At 49.1% G+C, this 26,923-nt stretch overlaps 1 protein-coding gene across 1 annotated transcript; it reads left to right on the forward strand.

The window, feature by feature from the left end:
• The first annotated feature begins 264 nt into the window (after positions 1–264).
• Positions 265–24,665, forward strand: LOC119400215 (uncharacterized). The gene is made up of 5 exons (XM_037667217.2): positions 265–742; positions 19,229–19,425; positions 20,581–20,778; positions 22,174–22,406; positions 24,408–24,665. The coding sequence occupies exons 1-5, from the start codon at positions 685–687 to the stop codon at positions 24,625–24,627; spliced, it is 906 nt and encodes a 301-aa protein (XP_037523145.1). The 5' UTR covers positions 265–684; the 3' UTR covers positions 24,628–24,665.
• Positions 24,666–26,923: the final 2,258 nt, after the last annotated feature.

Consider the following 26,923-nt stretch of genomic DNA (forward strand, 5'->3'; position numbering starts at 1 on the left):
TGCCGCTCAAGCCGTGCCAGATAGCCGACGTGTAAACAATGAGTCACATGTTCGCGCAGTTTGCGGAAGGACGACGAAATAAGCGTGCGCCGGAGATGACGTCACACTGCACGTGACAGATGGTGTAGGCGAGAGCAACTTCCGGGCGGGGAAAACCGAGGTGCGCGACGTTACGAAACCGGATGCAGACACGTCACAGCCGATAGCTGAGAGTAAGCGCGGGACGGTGTTTTTCCCTTTACCGGTGTGTAAGCATACACCGCGGGCGACATCGCTTTCATGCGTCGGTAGGGTGCGTGGGCAAATGGTGTACACTCTCTCCCTTTCCGAGAGTGAGCGCCCGCTCGCCGAGGCATATTGCTTCGTGATGTCAAGCGTACGTGCTGAACACTACAGCGGCCCGCACACATTTGTTGGAAGAGCGTCGGACGCAGAAAGGTGGCGACGAGGCAGCTTTGGCTCCTGACTGGCAACTATCGAACGTAACAGTGGCGATAGATTATACTACGGGAAGCAACACCCAACTGTGTGGTTTATTCCGTCATCAAGTTGGACGTACCGCAAGAGAGCGCGCCGGTGGAGGAGTGCACCCGCCGTCCAGCGAAAGGCCCGCGTGTTTTGACAGCTCGTGAAAACATTCTTGTCACTTGGCTCTCGTGAGGGAATTGCGGTTGACACGAAACTATGGCCTCCACTACTCCTCCTGGAAGGGTACCAGATCCAACGCAGCCGGCTCGACAAGGTAACGTGTTTCCATAATACTTTTCAGGCGAAGCTTCTGTAACTCGGAGATTTCGGTGGCGGCGTCGTACGCGACAAAAAAAAAAAAAAAAGGAACCGGCGATCGTACAGAAATGCAGCCCTCGTAGGTGTACCGGTCACACGCGTATTGGTATGTTCTCTTTCCCAATATCCGATGCTCTCTCGGTTGTGGGATTGTCAGTGATCAGTCGTTTCTGATGTGGCAGTCTTATCATCGAGGTCGCCTGACATTTCACGTTGCCAGATTTCATTGTTGTCTGGATATGATACCATGACAGTTGTTACCTGTAGCGAATGAAGTGTTGTACTGCTCAGCACGTGGATGACGATCCAATTCCCGGCGCGGAGGAAGGAAACAGTTAGTAGGAAGCATTGTGCAATGCGAAAGAAAAAGAAAGAAAGAAAGAAAGAAAGAAAGTCAGGCACGCAAACGCAGAGCTTCGCTTGCCCACATTTTTCCAATAGCGCAAGGGCTCCTGAATTTGTATAGTATTATTTTACGTCGAACTAAAGTGTTTCAGGGTTATAATAGTACTGCTGTGTTTGCTTTTTGCTAAACTAGATGTGACAGTGAAAATGAAAGTGCATCGGCTTTGATCGAGGAATAGCTGGAACAGCAATTATTTTCAATGGGGGGGGCATGTACTCATAGCTTACTCGTGTCGTCATCGACATAGGTTCATTAACGCACAGGTATTTCAGCGTGACAGCTGTGATGACGTCAAGGCAACATAACCACGTGGCGATTAACCGGCTTCGATGTGATGATGACGCGGCCAGAACGTTTATCGCTTCTGTGCATGAAAAACTAAAGCACCCGGCACGTGATTCAGTGATAACGTTAGAACTTCAGCGTAAAAAGCACACAGCGGACAAGTAAACGACGAGGACAATGTCCGCTGTGTATTTTTTGTGCTGAAGTTTTAACATTATGGAATACCAACTAGCCCACTCCCACACCTCGCTTCAGTGATAACATTTAACATGGCGTGACCGACTTCGCGCCCCACCATGTTGGTGCTCAAGTAGGGCGGCTTCAGAGACGTCAGAGCAAGCCATCTATGGATCCTGCACCTTGTAACGTCGGTGAGAAAACACCTAACAAAAACACGAAGCGACAGTTTCATGTGATGACATCATCATATGAAGTCACGTTATGTGATGTCATGATGACGTCACAAATTTTGCCTGTTCGTAACATCACGTGATGATGATTTTGTGCGTCGCTCGTGCCGACGCCGCGGTACGCCGACGATCAGTTTTCGCATTTGATGTATCGTACAAGGTTTTCGTTGTAATACAGTAATAAAAAGCTTTACAGTTTTTTATTACTGTAAAAGAGACCTGCTTAAAAAACAAAAAAGAAGAAACCGTATTGAGGGGTACTTTTAAAGTTATTCCTCCCCTCCCCCCCCCCTTTTTTTTTGCCTTTTTTTTTGGTCCTACATATCGACAAGTGGCTGCTTGGTGCGATAGCATACAGGAACGCATTGCTTTAGATATTTTTGAAAATTAATCCGTGCGTAAAAGATGTTTCAAGTTCCTTCTGCGTCGCTCGAACAAGATAACGGCTACGGAATTAAGGTGTGCAGTACGACTGAAACTTATACAGTTTGACTCGTCATAAAGGCACTCATAAAACAATAAAGGCAAGATAGCCGAGTGGAATCCATTGTCAGAACACCGGTTATGTGAGCCGCCACAATAGACGCACAGTTTCGACGTGAGAACAAAAGGTACAGTGCCAAGCCGACGATGACTAAGTGCCACACGAACAACATACATTACCCTTTCTCTGCCTTTGTCTTAATGTTTTCATATACATAACCGCCGGCTTCTTGGCCAATCCCCCATAGTGGGTATAGGAGCCAGATCTAAGGAACAAGCAAGAACACTGACTGAGTCTTACCTCGACCTCGCCTGCTTGGCGCGGTACCGTTTGTCGTGGGAACAACCACCCAGCAACAAATTCTGTAATGATGTGCGTCATCTGCAAGTTTTCGACGGTGAGACAAACATCGTTGAAGGATGATGCAACCGGCGATAATCCATTACTAATATCTTGCGATAATACGCGATACGTTGTGATAAGTGCGTCGTGACGAGTGTTGTGATAAGTCCACGCGTCGGCGTAGACATGTCAGTTTTCAACGATGAGACGGAGATCGTGAAGGATGATGCAACCCGCGATAATTCACCCCTAATACGTTGCTCTAATAAGCGATGCGTCGTGATAAGCGTGGTGATAAATCTACATGTTGGCGTACAAGCTGTTTGTGCTCGAGGTAACAAAAAAGTTTCATTGTTTCTGGACACAAAAAACAGTGGGTCAGGGAAGTAATCAAGGCGGTTGAGATTGCACGTGCGGGAGAGGGTTTTTGTTAGCATGGCATCGAGAAAGGATGAGCGAAGGTTTTTAGAAGGTTAGTGATTAGGACCATGGCAATATTACCTTACGTCTTTTATGATGATTGGTGTTATTCTTTCTTTCTCTTTTTTCTTTGTTTCGCTTACCTGCTGGCGCTTCGCACGTGTACACCCTTGCAATCTTTTGTAATATCGCGCGAGCGTGTACCCCAGGATACGGTAGTTTATAATATAACCGAGAAGCAACGAGATCAACGATACGATAATCAGTGCCACACGGGCTTTTTTGAGCGCATGATCGCACAGATAAGGTTGATAGGGTCACTGGGAAGGGGGGGGGGGTGATTGGGGGTTCAATCTCCCTCCTCCCGAAATTTTTCCGTTCTTCATGTGCATATATACATGCACACATACAAACGCACGCACGAACATACATAAAGGCCCCCCCCACCCCGCTCCCACAAAAATTTCTGGTTACGCTTCTGGACAGTTCGTATGCATCTCTAAGAAAACAGCGCAGCAGGCAGTGCTTGCGCACGAGTATGCTCTCTGCGCTTGCGCATCACGTCGGAAATCCCGTTACTTCTCGCGTACATTAGGGGCTATCGTGTCCTAGGGGTCAACGCTCGCGCGATATTATTAAAAAATTGCAAGGGTCTATGGAGGCCCACACCTTTAACTACACTCTTTAAAAAGTTAGTAGAGAGTTGGTAACTTCACGTATTCGCCACTGTCGAGCGTATTTTACTGCCCTTCGCGGCATCTCTTTACCAGCCAGTAGCTGTAAAGCTTGTAAACTTTGCCGTTACTGACCAGGGAAGCTCTCTTAATGATTTCAACTAGTTAACCGCCAAGCCACCTACGTTACCAGTCCAGATGCTTCGTAGGTGCCGTTGTATATTACGCCGTAATTCTGACAGTCTTATGCAAAATTACTCAAAATTTAAGTTTCTCGTTTATTTAGGTTGGAATAACAGTAATGTGCTACGCGATGGCACGCTTATGATGGAGCATAAGATGCTGTGTAGCAGATATCGATTATTCCTCGATGTCTGCTAAAGCAGTTAGAGTAGATGACTCATGCGTAGTAGTCTCAATATTTTGTGTGGTATGTGCACTTGCCGCGGTAATTATTTGAGGTAATTAGCAGTTACTGATTGGTGTAACAGGCCAGTGTCATTTCGTTTGTTTTTAATCTTATATATGCTATTGTAATAAAATCAACCTGATATGGCGATGCATACGGCACATATAAACAAAATAGGCGTCAACCTCTTGTTGGGTAATTGCAGTTCATTAGTGTTAGCACTCTTACTAAGTTGCTAGTAACAGCTACTAACACCTCAGTAAGAAACTAACAGTCTGAGTTCGTAATATGCACTGCCTTACAAAGTAGTGGATTTCACTAACCTTCAAGTTACTACCCGCGACGGTGGTCTAGTGGTTATGGTGCTTGACTGCTGACCCGATGATGGCGGGATCGAATCCCGGCTGCAGCGGCTGCATTTTCGATGAAGGCGAAACTGCTTGAGGCCCATGTTCTACACGTTAAAGAATCCCAATTGGTCGAAATTTCCGCAGCCCTCCACTGCGCTGTCCCTCATAATCTTATCGATGTTTCGGGACGTTAAACAATTATTAATATTCATTTTACTACCTTCACTTACAAAGAGGTTAGTGCGTTTTTGTGACTAGTAAACGGCTAGTATGTAGATATTGAATGCGCTGGCGTTTTTTTTTTTTTTTTTGTAAGAGTGTAGTCGGTGTAGTGCGCGCGGAGCAGCGCTTTTTCTGTGCGTCAGCGCCGTATGACGGAGCCAAATTGCAAACAGGGAGAGGGTAAGCGCGTGCCCTCTGTGCGCGCTCACCTGGGCCTATCGTCTGCTGGGCAGATCGTTCTTGAGGGCGTCACCCCGTAAGAGCGCACTTTCAGACGAACCGTGCTTATGGACTTATATCACGAGTGAGGGCGCGTGGCGTATATCGAAACTATATTTCCTCGATATATTGGTGCAGCGTTAAGCTTCGAAAACTAAAAAAAAATTAGCAAAACCATTCGCCTACTCACGCTGTCTGTTCGTCCGAAGTGCGCTGATATGGTGTGCCGTCCTCAAGAAGGACCAGCTTAGCAGTCGATGGGCCCAGCTGAGCGTGCATTGCGGGCATGCGCTTACCCCTCGCCCGGTTTGCAACTGGACTCCGTTATATGGCACTAACGCACAGAAAAGTCGCCGCTCGTGCACGCTTTAGTGAAGAATTTGGGCAACTGTACACATATCTAGAGTAGGTTACAACAAAAGAATTGATGTAAGCTCAGCCCAACGCCGTTGCTCGCCCTCCTAGAGATAATTTGCATAAATGCCCTTCCCATTCGTACTTGCCCATTTCCATGACGTCAAGCACCTTTCGCGTATTTCAGGCTGGGGATTTTCCCGTACCGGCACATCTGAGTGTCGATGGTTTTGACTTCTAAACTTGAACTTCCTGCCAAATTTAAGCAAAGATTCCGACGCCACTGCTCAGCCAAACGTAATATTTTAGGTAGGGAACCCAAACTGTTAATTCTTAGTATGTTTAGTATTTACATTAGCAGCCAAAAAGTACTTAAGGTGTGAACCGAAACCACCGAACACGACTCTATTGCACCGATGAATGGCAGGTGCGCCGCATTTCAGGGGGCGGAGCTTGTATAATAGGCGAAGCACCTTAGGGTCTCGCCTTGTCGGCGTGTCATGTCGTAGTCACGGTCCATCATAAACGGGTACGCGCCACAAAAATTGGGCAAATCCCACTACTCGCCACCGGTCCACAATATGCATATTACGAGTTAAAGGTTTGTCGTTAATGCCTAAAACGTCGTTTGGCTTAGCAGCGGTGTCAGAATCCCGGACGAAATTTACCAAGGCGTTCAAGTTTCTTATCTAAAACCAGAGACTCAAAAGCGCATCTCTGCGGTAATGCCATCTAGTATAAAGCAGTAAAGAGTAACGATTTTGCTGTGGGAAACGCCGGCGCACACTGCATACCTCTCCCCTCCCTTGTTTTTTATTCTTATGTTGTGAACGACTGGAGTGTAGTCAGCATAATAAACAGTTGGAAGTCAGCGCCGTCTTCTGGGACTCAACAATGTTGCCTTTCAGTGGCGTAGAAGCTCTCGTTTCCAATCAATGAGGCGGCTATAATCGCCTGCCTTTTTCCTCCAGCAGCCAATGAGCGCGAAATGAAAGGTATATCTCTGAGACGGATCGTCTGATAATACCACACGTGGATTCGCTTTTCTTACCTTCTACTTGATTGTTCTTATCGCATAGACCGATAGGGCCACGGCTGCAAAGCAGGTGGACCTATCTGCTGATATCGACAGTCATGGGCTAATGTCTCACGCACGTACTATGAAAGAGTCCACTGAAGAACGTTGTCACCTGCACAAAGCACTCAGTGATAGCTGTCCAGATGTAGCTATCTTATTAGGTGTTGTCTGATTGTTATAGACTTAGATATGACGAAACAGACAATTCAGTTCAGTTCACTCTCTTATTCTGCAGTCATCCGTCTGTACGATATTATTAATATCTGGAATTTTACGTTACAGAAACCAGGATATGGTTATGAGGTTAGTGGAGGGCTCCGGAAGTCTCGACCATCTGGTGTTCTTTTGACGTGCACGGACATGCACGATCCTCTAGCATGTCGCCTCTAGAGTGCCTCGATGGGGGGAGGAGGATATCGAGGCACTCTAGTCGCCTCCGTTGAAATGCGACCGCCACGGCCGGGATCGTACCCGCGACCTTGGGGTCAGCAGTCGAGCACCGTAACCGCCGTAACACCGAGGTGGAGGAGCCGTCCGTGCGAATATGCGTAGCCATCAAACTTCGAAGTGCATTTATGTGGCCGTTCATATATGGTGTTATAACTAGCCAACTAGCCCAAGCTCATTCTAAAAAGACAGGGCGTGCAAACACAGACACAAGAAAGAAGTCAGGACACCACATTTGGTGTCCTGTGGATGTGGTGTCCTGACTTCTTTCTTGTGTCCGTGTTTGCTCGCCCTGTCTTTTTAGAATGAATACTTACCAACTAACTCAGCTCTCTGTTATTCTAGCCCCTTGTCCGCCGCGGTGGTATAGCGGTTACGGTGCTCGGCTGCTGACCCGAAGGTCGCGGGTTCGATCCCAGCCGCGGCGGTCGCATTTCGATGGAGGCGAAATGGTAGATGCCCGTGTACTTAGATTTAGGTGCACGTTAAAGAACACCAGATGGTCGAAATTTCCGGAGCCCTCCACTACGGCGTCTCTCATAATCACATCGTGGTTTTGGGACGTAAAATCCCAGATATTATTATTATTGTTACTCTAGCCCAAGCTGTGATACTATAAAACCTGCATGAGGGGGGCAGTTGATAAAGGGCTCGTTTTCTTTCTTAGACACAACTTAAAAAAAATGAAACCAAGGAAGCCATAGGGGATAATAATTGTTTTATTCAACTGTAGTGTAGTAATCATGGCATAGATGAAAAGGGATTAAAATGCGCTAAAATACACCCGTTCCGTTGCTGGGGATCTACTGAGTTCGGGGGTTGTGAGTTCGGACTCCACCGACGAAAAGGATTTTTTTTTTTCCGTGCAACGAATACGAGCTCTCGTGCAACCTTGTTTTTGTCAGTTTGTCCGACGTCCGAGTAGATATCGAATATTGATTACGGTGTCGAAATGTAGTGAGATAAGGGCAATCGTTCCGCACCCTTATTCATGAATCCCGCTGATTTCGGACAATCAGTTATCAGTATTTAACCCGCTTAAGCTTAACAACGAGCTCGCTTTGGTGGGCGCGACATAGCGCGACGTTTGTACCGCTGTTTGTACTCGGCGCTTTTTAGGCGCGCCCTCGAAATGATCCCTATCGCCAGGAGAGCGTCCAAAGGTAACCTGCGTTTTCTTCTTCGTATGCGGTTGTTATCTGTCGCTCCGTATGACCAGTCCCGATATTTTGGAGAGCACGGTACCATGGCAGCTATGTGCTGCTTTAAAGGGACACTAAAGGAAAATATTAGGTCGACGTTGATTGTTGCAATAGCATTGCAGAAACCTCGTAGTGCTTGTTTCGTGCCAAGGAAATGCTTATTTTGAAAGAAAGTCACGTTTAAGTGGTCCGCACGGCGTTAGCGCACTTCAAATCACCCGCCTGAACGGACCTTCTGACGTAGCAGTTGCCGTAGAGTTTCCTAAAATGACCTAGAGGGAACTCTGGCGCTGCGATCGTTCAGCCACCATGGGAATGATGGGTAGTACACGGATTTGCCTAGTCTTCGTGCTTGCGGGCTTCGAACGCACTTGTGGCTTTGTTTATTGCTATGTTTTGGTTTTCTTTCGGAAAAAAAAATGGATCGTTGTGAACTTCGTGACCAGATTTGAATCGGTGAGCCTAAAGAAGTTAAAGTGGTGAAGTGAAACTGCTGATTTTTGCTGAACTTCGTTTTGCGACAAAGCGGATGCAGCCGACGCGGAGCCAAACGGAGCCGAAAGAACGAAGTTTAGACAAATCCGTGTACTACCCATGATTCCCATGCTGGCTGAAGCGCGATGCATTGCTGCTCCCATAGACACTAGCGCTAGAGTTCCCTCTAGTAAGTATTGTAGGAAACTCTATGGCGGTTGCCGTGCCCAACGTTGCCTGCCTTGACTGCCCGGCCGCCGAAGCTACGGTTTCTTGCGCAACAGCGGCCATCAACCTTGCCAAGACGCAGCCACGGGCCACTCCGTAACTGCATAAACTGTAACGGAGCTTAGCTTGGCCAGCAGCAGCAGCAGAAGTAAAGTATCGACAGGGCAAAATAGCGAAAGCCAAGCACACGCAGCAGTACGCGATACCGAAACTACCACTGAGACGCGCAGCTCGGCGAAAACGGAACTTTTCAGCCACTCACGCCGTTCCTCGTGGTAGCGCCAAGAGGTTCTTTTCTTCATGAATCAAAGAGAAACGAACAAGCAGCATTTTATTATGTCTTGCGATCATGGAGGAAGGAAAAACTAAGGAGAGGCCCTATCGTATCCCAATGCATTGCGAAAAGTGTGGCGGAAGTGACGTCAGATTTATGGGGCAAACAAGCCGATATGGGGCAAACAAAACAGCAGACGCCCCGCGGCGTGCTCTCCGCGGTGGTTCGCTTCTGTTCGGATTTGTAGACCCGGCATAAACTTAGCGCGTATTGTGCGGCTCGCACGCAGTAAAATGTTGCAAGCAGACGTTTACCCGGCTGTTCGTGCGCGGCAGGCCCGAGCGTTGCGTGCTGAAGTTCTTCGAGGAGCGTTTTTGTGCAACAGTACAGAAATTACCGGTACGTGCCGTAATCAAAAACATTCTGCCCCTGCCTCATCGTATTCTAACTCACCTAGCAGTGACTTACGCGTTCTGCTGGTCGTTAGGCCTTTCTTTTCCTTTCTTGTAGCCCGATTTCCAGATCTATTGCCCGATTAGCGGTTCTTTGCTCGTGTATATGGAGTGAGCGCAGTAGCTATTCGGCGCAACGCCAACCTATAGTTGACGTAACTTCACGTCGAAAAGAAGACACCGCTGTATTGTATACGCGATCGTGCACGTAAAGTTTGTAATTCCAGTGCGCACACAACACAAGCACGCAGCGAGCGCACACCGCACGATACATACATCACGTAGTCCGGTAACAACAACAAAAGTTTATTGCCCTTTCGTTTGAACGACACAGCCTCTAAAACGTACGATGTCTTCAGCGCATGGTATGTACGGCGCGTCAGACGCCAAAAACAAAATTTCACGTGTGTTCCGAGTTGACACAACGAGTAAGAAGCAGCAGAGCGTACATCCGAGTGCTCCGCATGCAAATACCATGCCTTAGTGATCAGTAATGAAACGAACGTATACGTACACATGAAAAGTGACACCCGGTACTGCTCGCAGTATACACGCGATTTGCACAGGGTATACGCAACAGCTGGGCATTGCGTAGCTTTCCTAAAGAACACACACAAATAGCAGCGTGCGTGAATCGACTACACCTGACTACACCGCTTGCACGGCGAAAAACAAACAAACAAAAAAAAGGCTGCAAAGTTTCGCGATGCGCGCATGCGCTTGCAAACGTCGCAACGGAAGTCGCGAAATGTTTCGGTGTGCCTTCGCTAGGAGGCGATGCGGGTGTTTGCGATGTGGGGGCTTCACGAGTGTGACGTCAGGGCCTCTCCTTAGTATTCCTTCCTCCATGCTTGCGATGCACGGAACGTTCTTTTTTTTATTGCAACTAGTTTGATTAGTAGTGGTTAATTGTACTTGGGACTCTTTGACATCATCGGGATCATTTCCTAAATGCTCCACTCGTGGCGCACATCGTGTCCTACGTTTACCTTAATTTCTCAATTACTAGATTACTGCCCTTGATACTATTGCCGTTTTAGACATTCTCACACGTTGACCTTTCACTCTGACATAAATTGTTATTTGCCTTTAGTGTCCCTTTAAAGAGAAAATACAGCGTGAGCTGGAGTAGCGGCCTTAATAGAGCCCGTTGAAACTCTCTTAGGGCACCTACTGCAAGTAGAGTTTAGAGGTACCGACTGTACGCCGTAAATCGTCATAATTTTGCACAGTAGCGAAGTACAGGCTACATCATAATGCGAATACCCACTACGTGTGGAACGAAATACGGCACCTATGAAGATGCACACTTTGATGATGCTGTGAATGATCATGAATCATGGCGATAACCCTTTGTAATGGGTGGGAAGCATTAAACACCTACTCGCTACGCAATTCACAAGGTGCGTCGGATTCTATCATCTCTTCTTCCACGCAATATTTCATCTCTTAACGTGACTCCTCTCTCGACTTGACGCCTGTAAACTGTATTTTTCGAAAGACCTTTCAAGCACTGGCGTGGCTCGGCAGTAGTATACTTGCTTGCCACGCAGAGTGCCATGGCTTCGGTTCCGGCTGGAACTTAGTTGTTTTTGTTTTTCTAACTCCGTGTGACCCGTCGCGGTGGTCTAGTGGTTGTGGTGCTTGACTGCTGACCCGAAGGTCACGGGATCGCATCCCGGCCTCGGCGGCCGTATTTCGGTAGGGGCAAAGTGCTAGAGGCCCGTGTGCTTAGATTTAGGTGCACATTAAAGAACCCCTAAGTGGTCTAAATTTCCGGAGCCCTCCGCTACTGGCAGCGAGATCGAGCGGAGTCGGCACCTGGCGGCTCCTGACTGAACCGCGCCTAGTGTGGATTGCTCCATGCGTCGTCTGCTAGCCACGTTGTGTTTGCATGTGCGTGTACGTCATGCAGGACCTCAAACGGCGGTTTGTTTCGTGGGTTAGTGAAACTTTAACCGCTCGTACGTAAGCCTAATACGATGTAAAGAAGCATTTGGCCTTGATCGGCTGTATATGTACTGTAATAAGATCAGTGAGTGCACTTGTCGGGAGTGGTGTGTGTGGTCGTCTTACCCTCCGTTCACGAGAGTCATATCAGTGTAGGTGCCGCTCTGTGGTTCAAGCGCATTGCAAAGTGCACTTGGCGTTGTCCTAAAGCATTCATGTGAAGATAGCCTTTTATCGGCTCGGTGGTAAAAAAAAAGGCTCTCATGCACTTGCGCGTTGTGGTTAGATGTATAACTTCGGGACTGTCGGTTATAGGTTACGCGACGAGCTTGAGTTGTGTATGGTCCTGGTCCCACTACACAGAAATATTTCTGTCAAGTCACGTCCGACAAAAAGGACAGAAAATAGAATGACGCGGAAATCGCAAAACTGAGTGGCCTTGCCAATTTTAACTTGTGGCAAAATTTATACAACAACACCCGTGTACTTAGATTAAGGTACGCGTTAAAGAGCACTGATGGTCAAAATTAATATAAACGGCGTACTTTACATTTATGTCGTGGTAATTTGACGCGAGCCACATCATTTTTCTTTTTTTTCTTTACATTATCTTGAGCGTTTGTGTTGCGTTGTAATAGATTGATGGAAAGCAGCGGACATTATTCGCGTGAAAAAACGTACTTTGGTCCTGTGAAATAAGCGGGCCTTTGTTCCATTACTGTTGTGCAAGTAATCAATCGAAGAAAGTTCCCTGCTGTGCAGTTACCTTTGCGTACTGTTACTGGGATAAAAACAAGCGTGTGTGTGTTAAATGCTTCTGTAGCGCTAAAGCGCTGTCAGCCACGTAGCTTTCCTCAGTAAACCTATCAACTGTCCTACATTGGAAAACTGAATAAGAAATGCGGATGAATATTTGAACACGCAGTGTACAAAGTGCTATTTGAACTCATCGTGCAGGAATACGGGCTTTCTTTTTGTTGCGGGGTATCCAGATCAACAAGAAGTAAATACTTAATTCACTCGCTCTACAGCAGATTTGGTCGCTAGGGGGCCACGGAGTGCGGACGCGCGTCGCATCGGCTCCGCAGATTTTCTATGGTTTTCGGCGATTTCTATCTAGCCATTCAGTTCCGAGTAATCCCAAGTGACTGCGAAAGTCCTGCGGTCTCTCTCGATACCATTGGTGCAGGTGAGCCCGTGTTTCGGTCACTTTTCGAAGATTTCCCGTACCGCCACGCTGGCACGACAGCCAAGCCAGTAGACAAGGCACGGTAGGCCTGACAAGTCGTCGGAGCAAACAGGTGTCCCATCCGCTGCGTCGGCGCCCGAAATGGAAGTCGTGCAAGTCGAAGGAGAGGAGATATCGCCGACAAAGTTCGGAAAAGAGCAGGGATGGAGCGAGATCAAACGAAACACCAAGAAGGCGGCTGGAGACGCCGACCCGGCGAAGAACCAGCAAGCAACGCCAGCGTCTACAGAGAAGGCGGCGTTTATACAGAAAGCGACGCAGTACGTGCGGAAGATCACCATGACGAGCCGAATGCCCAACCTGCCTACGGATGACTACAAGATCATCGTGCGACCCCGGGATGGCTTCAACGTATCGCACTACCAGAAGGACCGCGTCCACTGCTGCATACGCAACGCTGCAGGGGTGGGGCGCGAGGTAGCGGAGGAGGACAGCGTCTGTCTCAATGAGCGACAAAACGTTATTGTGGTAAGCACGCCGTCAGAAGATCGCGCTAGACGATACGGAGGCATTTGCAAGCTGCGAATTGGCGACCGCGAGTTCGAAGCGAGTGCCTACAGAGCGGCTCCGGAGAACACGTCCAAGGGCCTCATCAGGGGCATATCGCTAGACGAAAAGCCGGCGGACGTCGTGAGAAGTCTGGTTAACCACCGCAACCCGAACGTCCTGCATGCCAAGCGCATGGGAAACACGACCAACGTGATAATCCTTTTCGACGGCTACTACGTGCCTCGTTACGTGAACTACGGCGGTATGGTGATAAGGTGCACTCTTTACAAGAAACATATCGATATGTGCTACGAGTGTGGTCGTCTGGGACACAGGGCCGACGTGTGCCCCAACCCGAACGACAAGAAGTGCCGTGGGTGCGGATGCGGCAACCCGCCCGACGATCATCGGTGCGAGCCGGTGTGCCAACTGTGCGGAAAGGGTCACCTCACCGGAGACCGCAAGTGTAAAGCCAAGTACAAGATACCCTACCTAGTCAAGCGCCGACAGTGGGAACGCAGAATGCGCGAGGAGGCTGAGGCCGCCTACAGCAGTAGCAGCACCGTCAACGACGGGGAGGAGGGCTACCGACGACACCAAGGACCGAGACGACGCAGCGGCAACAGTCGATCGGCCTCGAGGGAGAGCCGCGCGCGGAGCCGCTCTCGCTCCCGTACTCGTTCTCGAGCCCACTCTCGCAGCGTCTCCCGACCCCGTTCAGCGAAGCCTCGTAGCACGTCGACGGCCCGAGCCAACCACACAGCTGCAGCCAAAGGCGGAGGAGAAGTTGACACCCATAAATTGAGGTGGGTGGACGTCGCCTCCGGACGCGCGCCCAGCGCACCGCTAACGCGAACCGAGACTGCCATTGATAGAAACCCGGACGTAGACAGACGCAGCAGCTCTTCTTACAATCGCAACAGTGAACCAGAAAGTGTAATGCAGAAACGATTGGATCAATTCGAATCAATGATCCAAAAACTACAGCAGGAAAATGCTAGGTTAAGAAACGAAATTGCCACGTTGAAGGGGGAGGCCCCGACAGTTCCCTTTCCTCCTCCTCCAATTAAACCCGTCGCAGCCGACGTGGCTGCTAGTACAGTCGAGAGTGTGGAGGAAGTCATGGAGGCTCAAGACGCGCACCCCGCACCCACTAAACGTAAGGCACTTGACCCGGAACAGGCTGACGTCAAATCGCAGAAACGCGAGGAGAAACTCCGCGAGCGAGTCGACAGACTCGACGACAAGGTAGACGCGATGATGACCCAACACGCGCAGCAAACCGCGCAGCTTAACAACGCAATTGCTCAGCAAACCGCGCAAACCGAACAGTTGAGCATTGCAATATCTCAGCTCACAAAAATGGTCGCGACGCTGCAAACGCGCATAGACAATATCGAAATGCGACTTCCGGGCGCAGTGGGTCGCCCAGTACGAACGACTGGGAAACCGTACTTTAGGCCGATACCCGACGAAGAGGCGCAGGATCAGCCGGACGGCAAATCATAACACGTACAGTCACCATGGCTCGACACGAAACCACACAAACACAACGCCCACGACAGCATAACACACGGAACACGTTCACTATCTGGCAGTGGAACTGCAGGGGGTACAGGAGGAAACGGGCGCTTCTCCAACAATTCTTACGTAGCCGGCAACGACCGGACGTAATACTATTGCAGGAAACCAATGACCCGGTCAAACTGGCGGGGTACAAAGCTATAGACGAAGCTGTGAACGCGGGAGCACCACCGGCCGCTGCAACGCTAGTGCGACGCAACCTCACCGTGGCGCAACGCGAACTTATGAACGTTAGCATACCGCATGTACTCATAGAGCTATTCCGACGAAAGGGCGCGGCCCCGGCTTGTTTGTGCTGAACGTGTATAGCAGACCCAAAGCCAGACACCGCTTTAGCACGTTACTGCGAGAGGCGCGCGAGGCAGCTGGCGACGGGCCCTTGCTCATCGCGGGCAACTTCAACGCGCCCCACGCGGCTTGGGGGTACGGCTACGAAACGCCAAAAGGTAAGCGCCTTTGGGACGATGCGCAGAATGAGGGGCTCGAGCTCATTACAGACCCTTCCGCGCCTACGCGCCGGGGCAACAGCGTATGTGCAGACACCTCACCCGACCTCACATTTACCAGGAACGTTGCTAGCGCGCGATGGCACAATACACAGGAGGACCTGGGTAGCGATCACTCAGTGATCGAGATCCAGGTCGACGCTGGACCTCACCACCGCGTTCATCGGGAAGGCACCAAGGGCAAGAAACACCGGCTGGTGGATTGGGACGCGTTTCGCAAAGTCCGGAAAGAGCAGAATCGTGGCAGTGCGGCTATCGAGGATATAGATAGCTGGACTGCGACGCTCAAGGGGGATTTAGAAACGGCGACGCGGGAGGTTCCGCCAGAAGCAGAGCTCGAAGTGATAGACAGCAAACTCCTACACATGTGGGAAGCCAAGCGCAGCCTGCAAGACAGGTGGAAGCGTCAACGCCACAATCGAACGCTGCGCAGACGCATAGCACGGCTAAGCAGGGACATGGAAGAGCACGCGTTACAGGTATGCAAAACGCAATGGGAAGAGATATGCAACGGGATGGAGAACCAGCTGGGACGGGCCAAGACGTGGCATCTCCTCCGGCACCTCTTGGATCCGGAGGAGACGAAAACATCGCACGCGCATAAGATTAACAAGTTGCTGCACGACTACAAAGGCACAACCGCGGACTTTCTAGATGACGTGCGAAGCCGTTACTTCCAGTCACGTAGCCCCCTCGCGCACTCACCATACGCCTGGGAGGGTGAGGGTAACGCGGAGCTAGACGAGGACTTCAGCGTTGCAGAGGTGAGGGCGGTACTGCACAAGCTCAACACAAAATCGGCGCCAGGCCCGGACGGGATAACCAACAAAACGCTACGTAACATGGACGATGAGTCGATAGAACAACTGACGGCTTACATGAACGAGTGCTGGAGTGCGGGCGCTATACCGAGCTCGTGGAAAACGGCGCGCATAATTATGATCCCTAAACCGGGCAAACGAGTACACATTGACAACCTTCGACCGATATCCCTTACGTCCTGCGTTGGTAAGGTCATGGAACATGTGGTCCTCGCTCGCCTTACCAACTACCTCGAGGACCTAAACATGCTCCCACACACGATGCTGGGGTTCCGTTGTAACCTTTCCACGCAGGACGTTATGCTTCAACTCAAGCACGATATCGTAGACAATCCCACACGATCCACCAAAGCGATACTCGGGCTCGACCTCAAAAAGGCGTTCGACAACGTTAACCACGCTGCGATACTTGAAAGCATACGAGCGTTGGGACTGGGCGAGAGAACGTACCACTACGTACGGGAATTTATTACGGGCCGCCGGGCCCGCTTAGCGATCGGCGGACTAGAATCATAAGACATATATATGGGTTGTACGGGTACGCCGCAGGGCTCCGTAATCTCGCCCATGCTCTTTAACCTCGTGCTTGTCGGATTACCACGAAAACTAGCTGAGATAGAAGGCCTCCACCACAGCTTGTACGCCGATGATATCACCCTCTGGGTTGCCGAGGGAAATGACGGCCAAGTAGAGCAAACGCTGCAGGAAGCCGTCGACGTGGTGCAGGACTACCTTCGCGACACGGGCCTCGAATGTTCCGCTGATAAATCGGAGCTCCTGCTCTACAGACCCTCGCGCAGGGGCCGTAAACCCAAGAACGCCGATTCCGCATTCGAGTGCGCATATAGAGAAATTAATGTACTCACATCAGACGGCGCTGTCATCCCACAAGTTAACACCATTAGGGTACTAGGCTTGCGCCTGTCCGCCAACGGCCACAACGGCGAAACCATTCGCAGACTAGAGGGCGCAGTCAATGAAACAATCCGGTTGCTGAAACGAATAACAAATCGACATAGCGGAATGAAGGAAAGCAATACCATTCGCCTTGGTACATGCTTTCGTTATGACCCACATAACGTACGTCGCCTCCTACCTCAAGTGGCAGGCGACTGAACGCGCCAAACTAGATCGTCTCATCCGCAAGGCGTACAAACGCGCAATTGGATTACCGGTCAATACTAGCACGGAAAAATTTCTCGAGCTGGGGTTACACAATACTCTAGACGAGATAATCGAAGCACACAACATCTCCCAGTACGAACGTCTGGCGAAGACCAGAACCGGTCGACACATCCTCGAGGCACTGGGCATCAACTACCATACGCAGCGCGGCGAAAAGGTCGGGATACCCAGACGTATTCGCGAGCGCATCGTCGTTCTGCCGTTGCCTAAGAACATGCACCCGACACATCACATCGGTCGGCGCAACAGGCGCGCCCAAGACCTTGAAAAGAAATACGGCAGCAGCAAAGACACAGTTTACGTGGACGCGGCCCGTTACGAGTGCCACCGCGGCTTCGCGGTCGCGATCACGGATCACGTAGGAACTTGCGTCACGAGTGCGACGATAGGCACGGAAGAGACGGAGGCGGCCGAAGAAGCTGCCATAGCCCTCGCGATAGCAACCACGGACGCCGAGGTGATAATAGGCGACTCGCAGGCGGCGATACGCAACTACGCCAGCGGCCGGATCTCCCGCGAAGCGGCCCGCATTCTCCAAATTCACGAAGGCAACATTTGCCGCAAAAACGAAAGTTTCCTCATATGGACCCCCGCCCACACGGACCCTCCGCTTGCGGGCAACGCGACTGCCCACGCCGCGGCTCGAGGACTTACACGCCGAGCTGCGACGCCTGCCGACAGTCCCGATGTCTCGCACACTTCGACAGCGATGCGGGAATGGACGTGGGGGGATCGCATGACCACTTTCAGAGACATCACACAACACTACAGACTGAACAGATGCAAATATCCACCACCCCACGCCAAACTAAACAAGAAACAGCAGGTTGCCTGGAGACAACTACAGACACACACGTACCCGAATCCGGTGATCCTTCGCCTCTGCTACCCAGACATTTATACGTACGACGCGTGTAAAGCATGCGGAGCCAGAGCGACGCTGCAGCACATGCTGTGGAAGTGTACCGGTAGCGAGCAGCAGTCCCCTACGAACCCGGTAGACATGGCAGTCTCGAACCGCGAGGCGCGGTGGGAGGCGGCTCTGCTCAGCCACGACCTTGCCGATCAACTGTGGGCCGTCCGGCACGCCCAGGATGCCGCCAGGGTCCAAGGACTCGAGGCCGTCACCTAGGCCGGGGTGCTTGTAGCCCCACCCCACCCAATGACGCCGGACATGTCCAATAAAGTTTTTACTCACTCACTCGCTCTACAGCAGTGCGTAGTAGATAGAACACAAGTTGAACATGTACAAATAAAACAAGAAAACGATATCCATTGCGAAAACGCCGACTGTTGCCGAAGGCGAGCAACCCCGTTCGTTGGTAGAATGCGCTTCTCTCACAAGTAATAGTAACGTTCGGCGCGCCTCGTGCATTAATTCGGGAATGGAGAGCGCACATGTTACCAGAAAGCTGCAGTCAACGCAATTTGTTTGCCGGAAGTCGGGTCAAATCGCTCACAAGCGCTGTTGTGTGTGTTTGTATACGCGCCAACAACCGCCTATCGACACTAGCGCGGCGACGGTGCTGCCACCTCTAGCCCGATCTCGCGGCGAATACGGTCTCTCTCATAATCAATCGTGGTCTTGGGACGTAGAACCCCAACACTTATTATTATTACGCAAACCAACCGGGACTCACCCGCCGTAATCCGAGACGCAAGTGAATCACGCTCGGATTTTCCCCATGTCAACGAAAAGGCGCCTTGTGCCCGTGCGTTTGATATCGCGTGTGTTGATACGAGCGATAACACGTGGACATTGAAACGCGAGCGCTGAAGGAATAAAAAAGCGGCTTCTCTACTCCTTCGCCATTTGAGTGTCAGAGTGGTGTCACTGAATATGAAACGTCCATTTGCTACTCCACTGCGTCAACAGTGCTTCCTTCATTGGACATTTTTTGCACTGTTTTATTTGAATCGTTTTGCAGAGCAAACTCCCTGTAACGCTGACGGTACTCTCCGACGTCCTGCGCATGCGCAAGTACTCCTCGAACCCCGCTTCCAGGAATTATGGGAGCAGCTAGTCATCGACATAGTGGACCGACAAGCCTGGAAAGTGGAGAGTTTTGACAACCTCACTTCGCTGGAATCGTACTGCGAGGACGTCCGACATTACCCGGTCGAGGTGAGACGCTCTTTATTCATTCTGTTGCGGGGCTCGGCTGCACGACCCGAAAGTCATGAGTTCGAACCCGGCCGCGGCGGTCGCATTTCGATGGAAAGGAAACGCTAGAGGGCAGTGTACTCAGATTTAGGTGGACGTTAAAGAGCCTCAGGTGGACCAAATTTCCGGAGCCCTCCCCGACGGAATCACGCATAATCGTGATATTCCGGACGTAAAACCTCAAGTGTTATTATTTTTATTATTTATTCATTATTTATTCAATGATTATCCCACCTAACCCGAACGCGCTACAGCAGGGGGGTTACAGTGATGATAAAAACAAATCTTCATTTACACAACGCGTTCGACGATTTCCATTCCAGAAGGTGCGGTATTCTGAAATCTCAAAACAGTAATCAGTATGTGCAGAGACGTACTGAGGCCTGTGTAAGTGTATTTCCTGTCGAATGCCGTTTTTTTTTTTTCATTTGGGAGTTTCCTTGCTGCAGGCAAGGACACCCCCATATGTAAGTGACCACTTGTTGACTTTCGTATTCAAGTGTGTACTTGCCAAGTCAAGGGATGCACAGTCCTGCTTGGAGGTAAATCATTACCTGACGAGTGAACTTAGCACAATTTACGTGGCATAATATTCGACAAGCTCTTGCAAGACATGCAAACTTGGACATCAGTGAGAGAGGGGCCTTGTTTTTTTGCTTGAGTCGACGTAAATAAGCTGATAATGATAATGCTGGAAGGCCCGCAAACAAAAAAGTTATTGATAAGCTAAATTTCCCGCGATTACATTTATTTATGTTGGGTCGGGAAATCTGTTGTGTTGACAATAAAGTGTCTGTGTCCTTTTACGGCTAAGCTGTCTTACTCTACCCTGTGCCGTCGCCGTCGTAGTAGTAGTAGTAGTAGTTGTAATAATAGTAGTAGTAGTATAGGCGTCACGCAGGTCACGTGACCACAGGTTGAGTGAATAAATAAATAATGAATAAAACTAAATAATGATGGCGATGCTATTAAAGTGATGATGTTAGAAATTACAATGGCGATGATGATGGCTGTTTTGTATTGAAACTCATCACCATTACTATCGTTGCACTTTCTCTGTCCAACGGCTTTCACGCCGTGAACTGGCCGACTCTCTCTTTCTCTCCCTCTTTGTAGAATGAGCGAATCCGCATGAAGCAGCGAAGAGAAGCCGCCCTGAGGCTGAGATCCAATCCTGAGCGTTGGTCTCGGCTTGCCCTGGATGCACTTAGAGAGTTGGCTGCGGATTCGCCTGGCCCCGCAGTGGCTACCTTGGCGCAATCCGGACTTCTAGGTGCATTCAAAGACTTCGCTGTTCACACCCGCTATTTTAAGGTAAGTACAACAATCACCTAACGACAGGCCTCGGGTATTCGAACTTGGAGTACTTTGTAAAAAAGCGATGAGCTGGACGGAATTATTTTTGATAGCTTGTGGCGATGGGAAAAGAAACGGCATATGCATCTGCAGTACTACCGGCGTCCGTTATCTTTTGTCTGTAGTCCACTGTGACTGAATCCGAATAGGTATTTAAATTTGTGGCACGTAGAATTCCCTGGTATTAAATATGCACTTTCATTTACACTCTGAGACGTATATTTTTTCACGTCTCTTACAGGGCAAAATCCGTTGTCCACTGGTTGCGCATGGGGTACGTGATATTTATTACAATGCGTTAGCACGCGAAAGTCGCACGTTCGATCCCGGCCGCGGCGGTCGCCTTTCCAATGGAGGCAAAAATGTTACAGGCCCGTGTACTTATAGTTAGGCGCACGTTAAAGAGCCTCTGGTGGTAGAAACTTCCTGAGCCCTCCTCAACGGCGTGCCTCATAATCATATCGGGGTTCTGACGCGCGAAACCCCAAAAAGACGCCCTTTTATCAGCGGAGCTCTTTAAGCTTTGGAAACCCCCGGTTTGCCTCGACACGAAACTATCGTGAACGGCCTTTCGGGTGCAACGCAATGAATCGGCCGGAGGGTGCTCTTTTCTTCCTCTTTATCTTATGCTTTGCTCCCCGAACACGTGCGCCCAGCGCGCGCTCTCCCGCTGCGCCGTTTTGACCGGCGTGGGAAGCAATAACTCGGATGGGCGAGGGAACGAGTACAGAGAGAAAGAGAAAGAGATAGAAATAAAGACAGAGAGTAATGAAGAGAAAGAAAGGCAAGAGAAAAAACATACAAAGACAGAGAAAGAGAGATAGAAGGAAACAGGCACAAAAGAGAGATAGAAAGAAAGAAAGAAAGAAAGAAAGAAAGAAAGAAAGAAAGAAAGAAAGAAAGAAAGAAAGAAAGAAAGAAAGAAAGAAAGAAAGAAAGAAAGAAATAGAGAGAGAGAGAGAGAAGGAAAGAGGAATCGAGAAAAAGAGACAAAGAGAAGAGGGAAGGGAAGAAGGAGAAAGAAATATAGAAATTGCTACAAAGAGTACGAAATAGATAGAGAGAGAAAGACAAGAATAGAAATAAAAAGTGTCAAAAAAGAGATACGAAAAGCAGAGAGAAAGATATTGAAAGAGAAAACTAAATAGAAAAAAAGGGCAGGCCGCCCAGTTCCGCACTTCTTTCAGGCTCGGCACCACAATTGCGAAGGGCCTTAATTTTTTTTAATGAAGTAATATTGGCAGTACGAGGACAATTAGCAACAATGAACCGAGCTGAACGATTTTGGACGGTTTGTAGTGCACTTACAAATGTACGTTCTTCACGTTATCTTGCATTTCACCTCACACGCAGGTCACAAAGAACATCATGGAATCGGCTGGCGTCACGGTGTTCGTAGCGGGACACGCATCCTCGTCTACGCACGACATTGACAAGCTGGACCCCATCATGCTCGTCGGCTACAGCGAGCGCTGGGAGGACAGGAAAGACACGGCGCTCTGGCACACGTGTCTCGCGTCTCACTACTCGCTCAACACGCACCACCAACAGCACGAACTGTGGCACGCCGAGGACTCTGACGATAAGTGCGTTCGCAGTGCTGTCAAGAACAGGTTAAAGTTAAAGGGACGCTGTAGTCGGGTACAACTTTAGAAGTCAGCGGCATTTCCTCCTCAAAGGCGGATGAACACAACCCTGCACCAATGGGCGCCCACTCGGGACTGACGTCATGAGCGGGACGGCCGGTGGCTCCGCCTTCGGAGATTATCGGCGCGTGCATGAGCGGGATTATTTCTTAAGTCGCGGAGGCGATCGGCTGCCGCGCTTCGGTCGCCTGGCCGGGGCCTCTCCTGACTTCTTAAGTTGTATCCGACTATAAAGGGAAACAATGAATCGGTTTAGATTGATAAATGGTACTCTGAGAACGCTAAGTCATTAATTTTCCCATGATAGACATGGATATTAATAGGGGAGAAATCGAGCTGAGAGTTTTATTTTTTTGAATTTCGCGCCGAAATATCCGTGGTTGACGTCGAGGATTTCAAAGTGTATTTTTCGTATTTTGGCGGCATTGGCTCAATGAAATTCATTCCAACTTGGTATGTTAAGTCTCTGGCCCGCTCAGTGGACGACATTGTTCGTTTTAACCGATTAGTAACTAGGTAGGCCCTAACAGACACCGTCGAAATCTGTGACGTCACGAAGATCGGTGCGGGAATTTCAAGGTGGTGTCGCCACCTGCATTTTGTTTTTGCGCTTTTCCTCGCTTACCAAGCGTCTTCTCGTGGCAAGCGTAGTGAATTTAGCATTGCGAAAGCGTACTTTACTGATACGGGAAAAATCGTTTTTTTTTTCTCTCTTTGGTCTCTTTAAATTGAGGACAACGCAGCGAGCCGTGGAAAGTAAAATGATAGGAGTAACCTTAAGGGACAAGAAGAGAGCAGAGTGGGTCGGGGATCAAGTGGTTGTTAGGGACATCTTAGTTGAAATCAGGAATAAATGGGCATGGGCAGGACATTCAGCGCGTAGGCAGGATAACCGCTGGTCATTAAGAGTAACTGACCGGATTCCAAGAGAAGGCAAACGCGTGAGGGGGAGACAGGAATTTATGTTGGCAGATGAGATTAAGAAGTTTGCGAGTATAATATGGCCGCAGTAAGCACAGGACTGGTTAACTTACTAATTAGTTTTCTGGAGGTAATCCGGAAGCTGTAGCGCTCCGTAGCCTAGCGTGGGAAGAAAGTTTACCATGCATGATGTCGCAGAAACTTCAATAGCAAACGCTGCAGCAGTACGAGAAAGAGATTATAGCAAGTAGCCGATGCCCAGAGCAAAACCAATTGCTGGAGCAGGTTCTGCGTGGATAGCGATCGACTCCAGTGAAGCGCTAAACTGAGCGAGCGTGTGCACAATGAACCTAATCCAACTGAACCTAAACTAAACCTAAAACTCAAAATTGAACCTAGACCTAAGCCTACAGCAATGGATCTAAACCACAATGCACTGCTTACAAAACCCAGCGAGGTTTGGTGAAAATCAGCAGATAATGAAACCGAGGAAGGTATAGGAAACGTTAATTGACACTGTTTTAAGTGTATTGTAACAACTGTGATATAGATGTCAAGAAAAGTAAAGTGGACGAAAAGACAACTTGGCGCTAGAAAGGACCGAACTTGCGACCTTCGGACGAAAAGACATCTTACCGCTGGCAAGGACCTAACCTGCGACCTTCGTATCCGAAGGTCGCAGGTTCAGTCCCTGCCACCGACAAGTTGTCTTTTCGTCTACTTTACTTTCTTCACATATATATCACAATAATACAATACACTTAAAACAGTACAGTTTCCTTATACCTTCTTTGGCTTCCTTATCTGCTATTCTTGATTAAGTTTGTGCCAAACAAAGAAATGAACCCTCGAAAATTTCCTTCCTTCGTTTATTCATAGCGAGCTTTAGGTAGTTCATGTAGGCATTCTACTTTTTGTGTTCTGCAGGCGCAGTGTTTGTTACATGCAATTACGAAATTCTCATGCTTCAAGTGTTCACGCAAATGTTTATCTTTTTTCTTCACCTTGCTTCGTGCTAAGGGAACGGGAATGCTGGAAAGCCCTTCCGGAGCTTCTCTGCGACAAGTCTTCCAGGTGCTTGCAGAAGGAGCTCAACGGAGTCGTGTCACCCGACATGTGGACAGTGCAGACGCAGTTTTACTTGGGAATGCCCGAAGTGTGGTTAGATCGCGTGACGCGGATGGCAGAGCAACTCGCCGAAAGAACGCCATCCAGAGAGTCGAACGTCACAGTCACGTGAATTTGCTATTAATTCGAATATAAATATCTTCAAGTCAATCAAACACCATTAGGTGAAATCACTCGGGGACCCTTGAGGTGCGAATAAAACATCAGTACGAATAATAAGTACGAATAAACCATCAGTCCGGATAAACTAGGTACGAATAAACCATCTTTCTGCACTCTCCCTAAAAAAAATTTGAGGTGGCCTTAACTCTTGACTGTGTGTATGGTCCGATGTGCACATTCAACATTTTTGAATTTTATAACCTTAATTAAAGTGTTGAATTTATTTCTTATTTCAACTCTTAAAGCTCAGACCGTTACAAGGGCGGGTTTCAGTAGAAATTTCAAATAACCATAGGTCGGCAAGCTCACTCATGAGTCGACTCACTCAGACTGAGATCGGCCCGTGAACCTGAGTCTGACCCACGAAACACAAAACGTCGAAAAAACTTCTTGAAACAAGTAAAGTATATACACGCCTTGGTATATTGTGCGATGTTGAATAAACGTTTTCCATTAGAACCTTTGTAGGAAACGTTGAGGAAACGTTTTGTGCAAGAAGTATTTTCTAAAAGTTTACGAAACGTCTTTTTCTAGAGCATTTAGGGATGTATAGCGCAAATTAAGCAGTTTCGGTCGCTGCACGTCCTTGATGGTAAATTTTGATTGGTTTAACGGCGTGCGCAGTGGCGAAAAAAAAGTTGCTTTAGGACGCAAAATCGACGCACTTGACATATGCATTTTATTGCCTGCGATCATTTGATCGCCGAAGATCGATCGTTGCTTGTTGACAAATTGCGAAGCCTTGATACAAAAAAAAATTACACCATCTCCCGCTAAAGGGGACCATGAGGCGATGCGAAGCCGGAGCACTTGCACGATCGCGTTCCGTTGGCGATCGTTGGGCATGCTACCGACTTCGCGTCGTGGAACGCGAAGAGGGACGCTACGCGCGTCGTATCTTCCGTCTAGCCTGGCCGTTAGTTCTCACAGGGCGAGCGGGGAACGCGGTCGACAGGTGGGCGAGAGGGGGGCAGCGTAGGAGAGGAGAGAGAAGGGGAGGGGACGCGCATGCGCTCGAGCTCACCGCGGCGTTGCGCAGGATTTCGGCATGTCTAGCCAGCGCCCTCTAGAATATTTTTTTTCTAGGTGGCATTGGTCTAGCCCGCGTTTCAGAGGAAGAGAGGAAAGAGGGAGGGGAGAGGGGTATGGGAGAGGGGAAGGGGAGAGGGAAAGTGGAGAGGGGAAGAGAGGGTGAGTGGAGAGGAGGTGTGTGGAGAGGGTATGCGCATGCGCAGTAAGGGTGATCACGCCGCACACCACCGCCACCGGATTGAGCTCCGCCTTAAGATACTTCGCATCTAAAAAATGGCAGCGCTGCGCCCACGTGCGTCGATAACTTTCTTCGCAAGTCATCCGACATTGACCTCGTCCGGTTTGGCGTTTGCGTTGGAAAAGCATAGCCTTTGAGGTTTATCCCGACAGGAAGACGAGGAAAATGATTTCTCCACAGCAAAAAATTGCCACTTGAGATCGAAACGTCGTTTTGAATATGTCATGTACAAACCGTGCCGGAAATGATACATAATTGGCTTCGAAAATAGAATCTGACGCTTGGAGTAATAAAAACATTCCGAACATTGATCAGAAGCATTGCCTTAGAGATTTTTTACTAGAACTACTTATAGAAATCTGTTACTTACGCGTGAATCAGGACGCCACCTATTTCGTTTTTTACGCGTAATATTAGTCAGACATTCCTTTTACAGTTTTGCTAAATTCATAGTGGTTTTTTATTCGTTTGTTTTCTCAATTTTGCTGTTTGTTGCGAACACCGCTAAGGTACGCTCCCTATTGTCGCAGTTGGTTTCGCTCTAGGGTGCTATTCTGGACTTCCGCCATTTTCTGTCAAATTTGACGTAGGCGTGACGTGTACACAATGATGACGCAAACGCATGAAATGCTTGCGAAACGTGACGTGATGGGGACATAAGATGCAAAGAAACGTGCAATTAAATAGTATTTTGTATCTGAAATTGTTAATGTAACAACAAAAAAATAAAAGAAAAGTGAAGCGTTTAGTTTTAAAGTTGTGAAGCAGACGATAACGTCTGCAATTTAGCGCCATATTTGGAGATGAGCGACAAAGCATAGTAACTTTTTTAGCCAGTAAGCGAACCAGCCAAGCCAGCGTCGACATTGCCGACATCGTTATTTCGCTGGTTGTTTTGTGTAGGTGTTCTGTGGTTATGTGGTTATGTCGGCAGATCGCGAACAGTGGGCCGCGATGTTGCATTTTTTTACCGATC

The sequence above is a fragment of the Rhipicephalus sanguineus genome, chromosome 7, assembly GCF_013339695.2.
Source record: "Rhipicephalus sanguineus isolate Rsan-2018 chromosome 7, BIME_Rsan_1.4, whole genome shotgun sequence".
NCBI classification, from domain to species: Eukaryota; Metazoa; Arthropoda; class Arachnida; order Ixodida; family Ixodidae; genus Rhipicephalus; species Rhipicephalus sanguineus.